Raw genomic sequence first — 13,346 nt, forward strand, 5'->3', positions numbered from 1 at the left:
GGACTGACAGCAATTGAAATTGGGTAGTAAGGATCCTTAGATGGTGCTATTTTGGACTGGCGATACAGCCCCTGGGCTAAGGTATATGACATGTTAGGTCTGCTGCTTCCTCCCTTCCCCCCCCCCCTTCCTCTTCCCCCCCCCCCTCCCCATCCCCCCCCTTTCCCCCCCCGCTATCCCCCCCCCCCCCATCCCCCCCCATCTCTGTCCCTCTCCTGGCCCCCCCCCTCAGTTCAGAACCTATGTAGGTCATCACATCCTCCGCGACGTTCCTGGGGCCTGCTAACCGTTGCTTCCGATACTGTGGCTGGCCCTTCCCTCTTTTTTGGCCTCATGCCTCTGCCACTCCGCCGCCCCCCCCCTTTGCCTATCGAGATTAGCTATGCCCGCCTGGATGCCCGTGTGCCCCCCCCCCCCCCCATCACTCCTGAGTTTGTAGGGACACTGCACATGTTACTGGTTATATAAAGGTTCAAAAAAAAACAAAAAACTTCGAGACTCATTTATTTAGCTGTACAGACGCTGCAATTGTCACTTGGATGGAACTGTTGGCAGAACTGTTTTAACACGAATACCTGTTGGAAATGCTTTGTCTTACTGTATGCTCTGATAGCGGCCGGCCTCCGGGTTGTTGGCGAGACGCTGTGTGTTCCTGACAATGCTCAATAAATGTCTTGAAACATAAAAAAAAAAACAAAAAAAAAAAAAAACTATGCGATTGTATTCTTTTAACGGAGTGAACGGTTCCTAGACAATGGTCGATTTTTATAGGGACACTGGAGAGTCCAAAAGGTTGTCCCTGTCCCCCCCAGAAATTTAGTGTCTCCTACGCCCCTGCCCCCCCCCCCTTTCGTCATTTTCAGCGGTTATGGAAGACCTCAGTGCTCTGCCTGTTCATCCTGCTAAGGTTTCCCACGTGCTACTATCTTTCGGGGTCCCCAGGGCGGCTGTGGAAGAGGTGTGCTGGCACTTGCACGTCGCATCAGTCCTGGTAGGGGCGGGCAAGTTAGAGCAGCAGGGAGGTGCCTAGCAGAGAAATGGCAGCAGAAGAGCTCACCAGGACGCTTGCAATACGGAAGGCTACCAAATTGCCTATTCTCCGGGGGAGTGCGCTAAATGATATTAAATATCTTTACATGGTGACATTTCCTTTACATGGTGACATTTCCTTTTAATGTTCCCCACTAAACTAATTAACGGAAGTACTGTAAAGGGTTTGTGGGTGAGACGCAATGGAAACTCTTATCAGCCACATCTCTGCAGCTTTAGAATGTCTTGAAGACCACCTCTGCCCAGCTGCCGCTTGTGCGTTATGTAAACTCGTGAGTGGCGAAAGCAGCTTTCTAAAACAAAGCATCCTTTCTAATTCTGCCCACGTTTAAAACAAGGAAAACTCGGCCTTACACATTTGCAATTCCGTATTTTTAGGATATTAAGCCTTTCATGTATTATTCCAGCGCAAACACCATGAAACTTTGTGAACAATATTTCCACTGCAACGCTAGGAAAGAATATTTAAAGCAAAACATACAAACCTGATGAATATGCCGAAGAGCGCCTAGAGGTGGATGGGCTATAAAATGTGCACTACTATTAATCTGAACTAACATAAAAACCAATTCACAAAACATCAGGGGCTCTATTATCAAAACCTGCACCAGTGCACGAGTTTGCGGTGTAGTACCTGTGTTCGTTTTTGTGCCTGTGCCCATGATGTTTTGGGATCTGTTTTTTAAATTTTTTTATTTAGATATATTTTATTTTTTCACTTTGGACACAGGATCGCAATTAAGTTTGGGAAAACACGTTTTTAGCAGGTATTTCAAGCGTTCTAATCATGCGCACATCGTGCAAGGGGCACTTGATGAAACACGCAGCTTGCATGCGCGCATGCGCCATTGATACACAACAATGAATTACCCTTTCTCAATGCGAGTTCCACATTTGTTGACAACAATGTGGAAAATTAGCAGCACCAGTCACAAAATGTATGCGATGAACTACGTAGATTGCACTTGTACCATAGCAGTTTGCAGCAACATTTTCAGAATCAGATGAGAAAGGCAAATGTTTTTTTGTATCATTGTTAACACACTTTACGAATTGAATAAACATTAAGCACAGCAGTGGGAAAGCGTCCAGACATACTGATAAAGCAAATCTACCCCTCTGCGGCATCCAGTAATGGCCAGAGCGAAAGCAGGGGGAAAGGGAGACCAGGTGAAGACAAGCATGAAAAAAAAGCAGTAATGGCCAGAGCGAAAGCAGGGGGAAGGGAGACAAGGTGAAGACAAGCATGAAAAAAAGACAAGCATGAAAAAAAAGCAGTAATGGCCAGAGCGAGGTGAAGACAAGCATGAAAAAAAAAGCATTGCTGTGGGGAGGGGGAGGGGGAGGAGAAATGCGACACGGCCTGGCGGCCGTGAAAAGTGTGAAAAAGAAAGCCTTTGATGCAGCAGGGGGCGGAGCGGATAAAAGTGCGAAGAAGAAAGCCTTTGATGCAGCAGGGGGCGGAGCGGATCCCTTTCAAGTGAAGCTGCTGGCTTTCATGTGCACGCGCTTTGCGGTCAATGCGCTTGCGCATTGAGCTTGCGTTTCACGGGCACAGCATGAAATCGCCCGAATGGTTAAGCTCTCATTAAGCCCCTATATTCTCGCAAGCACATTGACAGGCCAGACCTAAAAAAAAACACAAGAGTAAAAGACATTGCCATGGGGCGTGGCCAGGCAGGCAATGATGGCGCGCGTGCTTTGCTACGCTCCACCGCCTATCCCCTATCATCCATTCATTTCTCCAGCACAAGCATCCCCAGAATCACGGCTCCATTACCCCGTGAAGAACATAGAGATGGCTCACGAGTCCCGCGGCCGCTGGGAAACAGTGGATCAGTGGCCAGAAGATATTGAGGAGGCGTGGCCTGTGGCAGGAGGGCGTAAGACGCGGCTGCAACCGTTATGCAACACTGAGGCCTCGCTGCGCCTAAGGAACACGTAGACCTACTTGACAGGAATGTTGGTGCCAAGGACCCCCCCGGGTGGCCAAACTCTGCCGACAATGGCCTGTGCCCCGGAGACTGGGCTGGACTCGACGCTGGGAGCAACCGCTCGGAGACACATTCCACGACCTGGGGCTTTTATTGGCATTGGGAAACGCAACACATGGAGCACCCCATCACGATGAGAAGGGCCTGAAGGCCTGACACAGGGGAACCACACCACAGATAGACAACTCTGAAGTGAGTGCGGTGCAATACATGAGGGCTGATCCTGCTGCTGAATGCGGGCAAAGTGCGCTGTGACACCCAGATATCTAAGCACAAGAAAAACACAGGGAGAAGCGCATGGTGTGCACACAAGTGAATGGTCAAGAAGGGCGAGATATAGGGGGACAACCTGTTGCAGAAGGCCTGCAGACCCCGATGATGCAGTAGTTACAAACGCAATCACAGACTTACATAGTCCGTGCCAAACCTGGGGCTTGTTTGGCACACAGACACCCAGCAACATTGGGCCACGAGTGGATGACCATTAACGTGGAGGAGGTGTAAAGGAGCATGATGGCCAGGGTACCACGCCGCCAGGGCTGCCCCTTCCCACAAAAGATCATTAACCACCTTAGTGTCAACCTAGACCCATGTAACGGAGGGAGCCTGAGCAGTGAGATTCTGGGCTAGAACGATCAGCAGCTGGAACAGCGCAGCACTGGCATACGCAGGTGAAATTGCTGCACAACACACAGAAGACCTATGTTTCACAATAACTGACTAAGGTCTGGTACTGGTGGCCCATCGTGACAGCTCCCCTCAACCCGCACCCAATCAGACAAAATGACCAGAGAAGGGCCCACGGACCACATGTTCAACAAGCTAGATGCTGTATTGGCAGCGGTGGAAAAACTGAGCACCACTATGAACCAGACCCAAACTTCGCTGGAAAACAAAATCGATAAAGTAGCTCTCGACCTAAACCTCCTTCACGCGACCACCATAAGCTCACACACAGAACAACCACGTTGGAAGCAGCAACGGCGAAAGTCTCCCCACAGGTGCAGGCTGCCGAAAAGCTTGTTAAAGACCTAATTGCCCACATTAACTTCCTTGAAAACCGAGTTGAAGACTCTGAAGGCCGATCCAGAACGTACGCTTAGTGGGTCTGCCAGAGGGCACAGAAGGAACAGATGCGACGACATACGTAGAGAACTGGATACGTGGTCTGATGCCGAAGGGATCATTGTTGCTGTGTTTTGTTTTAGAGCAAGCACACAGAGTGCCAGGCAGGTCCCCACCGGCGGAAGCAAGCCCAAGACAATACTTGTTCCGTGTAATGAATTACAAGGACAGGGACGCAATCTTACAAGAAACCTGGAAACTGCAGAAAATACAGGTAGCAAACAACACAGTCATGTTTTTCCTGATTTCACTGCAACAGTACAAAGACAAAGGTATTCCTTCATGGAGGTGAAGCGCCGACTTCGCCAACTAGATCTTAAATACTCCCTACTGTTCCCCGCCCGATTGCGGGTCATTGCAAAAGAAAAAGCACACTTTTTTAACACCCCTGTAGCGGCATGGGAGTGGCTAGATTCCCTGGAGCTGACAGGAAAGGCTGCACCAACCGGCAGAATAGGGGGAAAGTACAGAATGAAGGCCCAAGACAACACAGGGGAGGAAAAAGATGCAAGATACAAATACTGACCCAAACTCTCGGCCCAAACCCAGAGCAAATGAAGCTGGATCAGTGCAATGCCCTCCAAGCAGCAGCAGAAATAGGAAACACACCGGGCGACACATCTTCGGAGACAAGCCTACCAGACAGAGAAAGTGATGCAGAATCCACTGATGAAACGCTGAACTCGCAGGACTCGGAGGTGTTGGCGGAGGTCACTCCTCAGACTGCAGATGGCATAATATGACACATCATGGACTGATCATTGGCATTAGCACACGAGACCTCGGCGATGAATCCGCAAGTACAAAGTATCTCTAGAATTGCTGTTACACATATCAGCTGCCACTTATAATGTTTAGGCCGCTTTCTCCCTGCCGTGAACGATGCACATGATCTTTAAGTAGAGATGAAAACTGTTATTGTGCACTGTAATATAAGCTGCCTTGTCTGATGAGGCAGCGCATGTTTTAACCTGTAAGGCTCCAGTATATGCCTTGGGGAGATATAATGTTCTTCTTTTTCGTATCTATTAACACACACCGCCTGGATGTCCCTATCCCCTAGTCGTTCCGATATGTCTAATTGTTACATGGTTTGGACGACTGCTTGTTGCACTCTCACCCTTCTGGAATTATATGTTTTGTTTTTAATTAGTTTAGTTACTTGTCACACACAAGGTTGAAACAGCACCAAAACAGCTTTGGTAGCGGTTTACAGGACACCAGCACCCTCTGGCCAGGCCGTGCTATTCCATGTCGCTCCTAGACCCCCCCATGGGACATGAACCCACCCTCACACATACACCATGGGGCCGATTAGGATATGTACCTGGAATGTAAGAGGGGTACATACCCCCTCCTGCCGATACCTGATTTACTCATATCTTAAGCGATACCACGTCCAAATAGCTCTCTTACAGGAGACGCACTTAGCGGGATCTGAATTAAGGAGCCTACAGAGGAGGTGGAGAGGACAACTATACGCCAAGGGTTACTCAGCATATGCCAGAGGCACATTGATTTGGATCAGGCCAGGATCTCCAGTTAATATAAAGGAATCGCATCAAGACATAGACGGCCGGTATGTCATAGTGAAGGGCAGCCTAGATGGCAGACCAGTCGTAATAGCATCAGTGAACGCTCCCAACACTGAGCAGGCTCTGTTCCTAGATTCTCTGTCAAGCAGATTATTGGCCTGGCATGGCTTCCTAATGCTTCTTGGGGGGGGTGGTTACAATTGTGTATTAGACACATCTCTGGACCATTCCTTTCCACCATTACCAGACACACCCACTGCTACAGCCATGAGAGCACTGAAACACTGGGCAACACATTGGAATTTGGTGGATGCATGGAGACACAGAAACCCAACAGATAGGGCCTACACTTTTTTATTCAGGGGTACATGACTTGCATGTCCATCTTGACCGAATGTTAGTTACAGAAGACCTAGTACCAGTCATTGAAGACCCTTAGTGTCTCAGGAAGAACACACTCTCACCACAATCCACACATGTTACAATTGGACTGAGGTGTCAATACACTGCCAATCCAAGATGGCGCATGCAACCTGAATTGTTAGAGGACGAGCCCTTCAGGGACTCATTGGGGGAGGCAGTGGCACTTTATTTTGAAGAAAACACTGACATCTCATTATTGACATTAATAGAATGGGATGCTTTTATAACGGTTATGCGAGGACATTGCCTAGGCACTCAAGCGGGTATGAGCAAGAAGCTCAAGACAGCCCTTACCAAAGTGGAAAACATATAAGTGAACCTCGAGAATTCCATAGTTAGCAACCCACTCTCTGGCAGGATACTGGGCGAGAGCAAGACAGAGCATGCCCATCTGTTGGAGAGTTAGAACAAGACGCCCCACTACGCCCCACTACAAATAAAAGAAATACTGGCAGCTTTACGTGCTGTAACTACCGGGAAGACCCCCGGCCCAGATGACTTGCCATCTGAATTTTACAAAACTTATGTGGAGTTGATGGCACCACAACTAACAAAGGTATATGACATTGCATTACCAGACTCCACACTCTTGGTCACGCAGAGGGAGGCATTGTTGGTCTCCCTTCCCCAGCCCGGTAGGGATCCGGAAATACTAGGGTCATATAGACCATTAGCATTACTCAACACGGATTATAAAATTCTATCATCCATATTTGCTGCGAGACTGGCACAGTTAGCAAAGGTTTTAGTACATCCTGACCAGAACGGCTTTGTCCCCACCAGAAACACGTTATTAAACATACGAAAGTTCATTAGAGTCCAAAGAAATGCTAATGAGGCCTAGCCTAACTCGGGCTGTACGGTCTTAGACCCAGAGAAAGCCATTGATTCAATCGAATGTCCCTACTTTTTTTAGGTACTCTGCGGGTATGGGTTTGGAATCGCCTTTCTCCAAATTATTAAATTGCTCTGCACACAACCCGTGACTAAAGTGCGCATTGGTTGCATGACGTCGGAGAGTCTATCCATCAACAGAGGCGCCTGACAGGGTTGTCCTCTGTCTCCACTCCTATTCTCACTAACAATGGAACCATTGGTGACCCGACTGTGTGGAGGGGGAGAAATCTGGGGTATTAGACTAGGTGACGCTTACACACAATTTCACTATACGCAGACAATCTTCTGTTATATATTAGAGATTTACACAATATATCCAGCATCATAGCGGAAACACTAGAAAATTTCAAGAAGACGTCAGGCCTCAACGTAAACTGGGCCAAGTACTGCCTGTATCCCTACAGGGGTGGGACACCAAATCCAGATCTGCTGATCGGTGGCACCCTCTTCCACTGGCAATCATCCACCTTTAGATACCTGGGCATTTTAGTTTACTTTGATTCTGCGGATATTCTAGAAGGAAATTTGACCAGAGCTACATCTGCCATTAGGTCACAAATTATGTTCTGGAAAACGTTGCCACTAAATGTGATGAGCACAATTGCCATGACCAAAATGGTAATGCTGCCAAAACTACTGTATTATTTCTCCAATCTCTCTATTTACGTTCCCACCAAAACGTTCTGAGAGCTGGAGCAAAAAATCCGGGTCTTCATCTGGAACTCGAGCCATCACAGAATAGCATTTTGGAAACTGTACGCGCCCCTAACCGGGTTATATCACTTGGCTTCACAACTGCAGTGGGTGACTTAATGGCTCGCCGGGCTTAACTTACATGACACCGCTACATTGCACCCACCATGGTCACAATCTCTGGTTTACCATTTATTCCATCGGATAGCCCACTCCCCTACTCCATCGCCGGCTTACCTGGCCCTGGCCCATCGTTGCCATAAATACAGCCTCCATTTCACCAGGACTGTGATCCCCTATGCCCCAGCGTTGCTGTTGCAAGGGACACAGAGAAACAGAACAGACACCCTCAAAAGCACGCTTACAGATTGGCACAAAGCCAAGATACATACACTTTGTGGCCTATACGATGAAGGCACCTTTAATATAGCCAATATATGTAGATGCGCAGGCTGTACAGGAACTGAGTGGAGCTGATATGTTCTGGGGTTGGATCGAACCCGAACTACACTTTATTCAGACCGGTGAAGGTGGGGTGTGAGACACATGAATATACCGAAACATAGGAACAGCTGGACGTGGAAGACGAATGATATCAAACTTGTCTGATATACTAAATGTACTGTATGACTGTATGACTGTATTGACATGCTCCCTCGCACAGTTAAGCGTGATTAAGTTGTTTTGTTTTGGTACAAACCTATGAACATGTAAACACCACCAGACAAATACTAATCTGTATATTGCACTTTATCACATATGTAAACGATAATCTTGACACGAAAAGCAAATAAGGAAATTTAAACAAACAAAAAAATGTTTTGTAAAAGACAGTGTCATTTACAATGGCAATAGCTCAAACTCTTGTAAATGCGAGACCTATTGCATTGCAAATGCTTGTTGAATACAATAGTGTCTCTCAAGTGAGACACGTGCTAACACATACTCTCACAGGCTCAAACCTAAAAAGGGCTTAGCACTGGGGGTGGGTAAGCCTCAGCAGTTAAAGGGTTAAACATACCAATAAGAAGCTAGTAGTTTGTTGCAAAATCATGTTATAAGCAGTTTAATAAAGGTGGTCTTTTAAAAAGGATGTTGTTTAAAATGTGTGCTGACATGCAGAAACGTACCTGCTTACATGTGATGAGCTGTAGCAGTGCAAAAAATGAACTTTTTATCATATATTTTTCATTTCTGCAAGTATGCATTCACTGATGACAAACATATTAGAAAACCTAAAGTAAGGTGAACCATTACCACATGGCGTATGCTATAGTGGGCGGTAGCAACATGTGAATGACACACCAGAGACCAATGGATGAAGATAGGTGACTGAAAGCACCTTTAAATAAGTATATTATACATAAGGGGTTCTCCTTCCCTTTGCTTGAAGATCAGTTTGAATTCTGCTCAGTTACCTGCCTTTCACACTGCTTAATGGCTCTAGCAGAAAGTATTATGACATCATAACTAAAGTGTAATATATTACTGCAGTTGAGCAGCTCCATCAATTTCTTAGTACCAGTGACTATGTCACAACTATGCTGTAAAAAGAAAAGTAGAGACTTGTTAGATTACACTACTTGAGTTCATTACAAGAAAACAGCAATGCAGCTGCACATTCTAAACTATATTCAACTTTGAAAGTGCCTTCAACTGGAACTGCTTAAAATGTATTTTGCACCATATTACAAAATTTAGAGCCTTATTATGACTTTGACTGTCTTGGAGCGGGGCCGCAATGCCGCCGCCCAACTCCGAGACCGCTAAAGCAATAAAAAAACGCACACCAGAGTCTGACTTTAAAGTCTCTGGCAGGCAGTTCTTTGGTGGTCCCACGGCGGTGTCTTGGAAAAATGCACCGCATTGGGAGCATCAAAGGCAGTTCCTGCAAGGCATTGACCATCAAATCCATGCCCTGCAGGAACTCAGGGTTCATGCAGACAGGGGGGCAAAAAATGTGCCCTCCTGCATGCACCCCATGGCGCGAAGTCATAAGGGGGCCCTTTGTTTCCTCACCGCCACATCTTTCATGGCGGTCGCACTGCCATGAAAAGTGTGGCGGTGAGGAAACTCGTAATATGCTTGACTTTGCTGCAGTGGCTCCGCCATGCATATTGCGGCCTCAAGACCACAGAGATCCCTGGAGGTTGTCACAGTACCAATGCGGTCCGACCGCTCATGTTGTAATGGGGCAGCCGGACCACCAGTGCGGCGGTGCCTGTACCACCACCGTAGTCATAATAAGGCCCCAAGATTTTTCTGAACTGATTCCACATTTATTCTACTTAGTTCCACCTACATGATCGCTTTCAGTGGAAACAGTTAGAAATCAAGAATTAAAAAGAAGGTTGGGTGAAAGGGGATGTGTTGCCATGTGTTATAAGGGAAACAATACCCTACATAGTACGTCATAACGCTATAGTGAATCCTCTTCGGCGACACGCAGTATGGTTAGAATGTAGGTTAGTACCCATATGTGTGAACAGATTCTGTCATTGTTGTTCATTGTTTTGTCAGGATTCTGCTATTCAATGTCCCTTCTGTAAGACTCTTGGTGATAAAGAACTGACATTTTTGCATATTTTTTAATTTACCTTTCCATATGCAATTTTCTTAGACATTACTACTACAGATGGCCTTGTTTCCATGCACAAAAATATATATTTTTACTAATCCTTTCAGTGAAGCTATATGTTAATTCCAGATATTATTTGTTTTTTCTTTAATGTCTTCCACAATGTTTTTATGCATACACTTTTGCCAAACGCGTTATTTTCCTTTATCGTGTTCTACATAGTCACCCTGATTTGACGCTTTATCAGTACTTTAATTTCATGTCCTTGCTTATTCTCTTTTGCTCTTTCAATACGGAATGGATTAATTTTCTCCTATAAAAATATATTGATCAAGAAACAATGGCTATCCCAAGTCAGCATTATAACACTTATAGATAAGGTATTCGAATACACTTACTTGTTGAATCCAAGCTGTCTACAGACTGCGTTTGCCTCTTGTGTTGTCCATTCTTTCTTGCATATGTATTTTGCTTGTTCATTGTTTGGTAAATATACTTGGACGATACCTTTAGATTGGGATTCACTTTCTTCTTCATTTTTCAAGGAAATGCTGAATTTTCCTGAAATTTAGTTAGGTATTGATGTTTGAGATACCAGTCAGTCACTGACAATATATTTACAGGTTTTTGCTGGCACTTTGATGGAGTATTCAGCATGAAAGTCTTGGGTCGCAAAATGACATGAATAATCATTTATACATGAATCTAGTCAGTTTATTATAAACAATGTTGAATTATACTTGGCTGAATAAATGTTTCTAAGCATTTTTTGATAGAATTCGACCACCAAATTAAACCAAGCAGTGAATTATTGTTTATCGAACGTAGCTTTTATGGCACTTATCACTAAAGCACTTCAAATGGGCCGTACAATTATGCGTAAAAATTAAAAAATAGAAGAAATATATGGAAATGACAAATAAAGAAAGTGAAATTAAGACAGGCACATTTAAAAACAAAATGATGCTTAATGCAAAACATGCAGCACACGCAAATAAAATGTATAAAGGAGTGATAAAATCACAGTCTCCTTTAAGAACAAAATGCAGATGCGGATGGTAACGCTGCCCAAGTATTCTATTGACCCCGTACCAAAGAATCAGTAACCAGGGGGGATAATTTAGCCTTGGGTGGCTTGCCAATAGGAATGAGGGGGCGGTACCACACCACCAGTGAGCCAATACACACTAAAGTCCAACTTGAAGGTGCTCTACACCAGCAGCCGATACTGCATGAAAATATGATCAGTCTGATCAAGTTTTCATGCACAGGGCCAATGTGCATGTCAGCCCTAAGAACATCATCAATGACAGAAATAACGGTGACGGCGCTAAAGTCTGAACCATGCTTGATCTGCAGAGTGCTGGTTAGGAACACTGTAGTCAGATGCCTCTCTGAAGAGCATGTGTGACTGCATGAATCGGTATCATACCCCTCACAAAGGCACTATCTACAGCAGACAGCATGTCTAATGGGGGGTTTCCCTAAGAGCACTTACCAAAAGGCCCACATACCCAAGTACAAGTTGGAGGAGACGCAACAGCAAGATCCCAAGCCCTGGCCCAAGTTGTGGTATGGCCTGAGAATATCACCCAAACAGATCTGAGGGAGGGATTGGGGAAGGCCATCCATTCCTCAATATTCCTCAATCCCAACCCCTGATGTTAAGGTCTAAGAGCATGGCACATTTGTGGTAATTCTTGGTATGATGGTGCCCACTCTAGGCAAAATGCTGAAAGTGGCATGTTGGTGATAATTTTTGGCATGTGGTAGTCATCCATGGCATGATTGTGCCCACCCATGCAGTTGCTAGCCATTGCATATTGACAGTAATGCGTGCCATAAAATGGGCATCCATGCTAACTGCCCACCATGGGTATAAAGATGGGCCCTGGCTTAATGATGTTAAGGGGGGATGATATAACGCTCCTGACGGACACGAACGCGGTATACCGATAAGCAACAGAAGTGCTTTTCAAATAGGGGTAATTGTGACGTACAAAATCCCTTTAGGTATGGTGGAAACTGGTACGAATGCCCTTAGCTCTCACCTGCCAATCCGCATTTCAAAAATTATTGTCCAGTGAGGCGAACAAAGAACCTAGCGCCCTGACGAATTTGCCATGACATAGCATTGGCGATGAAACATGTTGGCCTACTTTGACAAGGTTTACAACATGCAGTGCTTTTAATGTATTTAAGTAAGCCCACGATTGTGAATAAAGAGGGCAAACCTAACTGTGAGTCTTATCTCAATTTTAATCTGATGGAACACATTTGTTCTTTGTAAATCACGTGGGTTTTGTTCTGGGGCAGTTAATTTTTTTGTTCTGCTCTTTCTGTCTCTCCACTGGAAACAATTCTATCTTTTCAGTGAGTGGGCAACCAATGATGATATATGTGAGCATACTGGTGAGAACCTGCCGGTAGCCTCCCTGGTGTTGCGTACGTGAGGTGCCCACTTACTCTTTCACTTATTTTTTGTACGTGTTCTTTACTCTCGTGTTGTGGGGTAGGATATTTATTTGCCGATTGACTGATTGCAGTTTATTTTTAGGATACTTGAATTGGGGGTTCTAAGATTAGCATAAACTAGACATGTTGCTAGAGACCAGTTGGAGGTAGATACCCCCACGTCAGAAGCCTCTCCTGAGAAAGAAAAGTTAGTTACTCTCTTTAACAGTAGGCCTTTTTTGTATTGATTAATGCCTGGCATACTTCGGTAATCCATGACATGATGAGATCCACCCTTCACCAGATGCATGTCCTAGCTTAATATTTTCAATATTTTTATTTTATTGGTTTCTTTGTAAATTGCTGTGTACCACCATGCAGCACCATTAGACCTTGTGGCTTATTAGCAATTCTTAAACATGTAAGTGGGGAGCATACGTATGCTCCACTCCCAGTCGCACTGCTTTCGGGGATGATTCATCCACTTTTGAAATCCATATATATTTTACTCCGATTTACTCCATTTTTAATCCAAGTTTATCCATTATGTTTTACCATTTTCCTTTATGTATTCCACATGCATAATTTGTCTCTTGC

At 45.3% G+C, this 13,346-nt stretch overlaps 1 protein-coding gene across 3 annotated transcripts in view; it reads right to left on the minus strand.

Moving 5' to 3' along the window:
* The window catches only part of CFI (complement factor I), a 365,757-nt gene that overhangs the window by 253,187 nt on the left and 99,224 nt on the right, over window positions 1-13,346 (minus strand). For all 3 annotated transcript variants that reach the window (XM_078676680.1, XM_078676681.1, XM_078676679.1), the window contains one exon: window positions 10,694-10,856. In XM_078676680.1, the coding sequence (XP_078532806.1) occupies window positions 10,694-10,856 (163 nt within the window). The remainder of the gene's footprint in view (window positions 1-10,693; window positions 10,857-13,346) is intronic.

This window comes from Lissotriton helveticus, chromosome 2_1, assembly GCF_964261635.1.
Source record: "Lissotriton helveticus chromosome 2_1, aLisHel1.1, whole genome shotgun sequence".
NCBI lineage: Eukaryota > Metazoa > Chordata > Amphibia > Caudata > Salamandridae > Lissotriton > Lissotriton helveticus.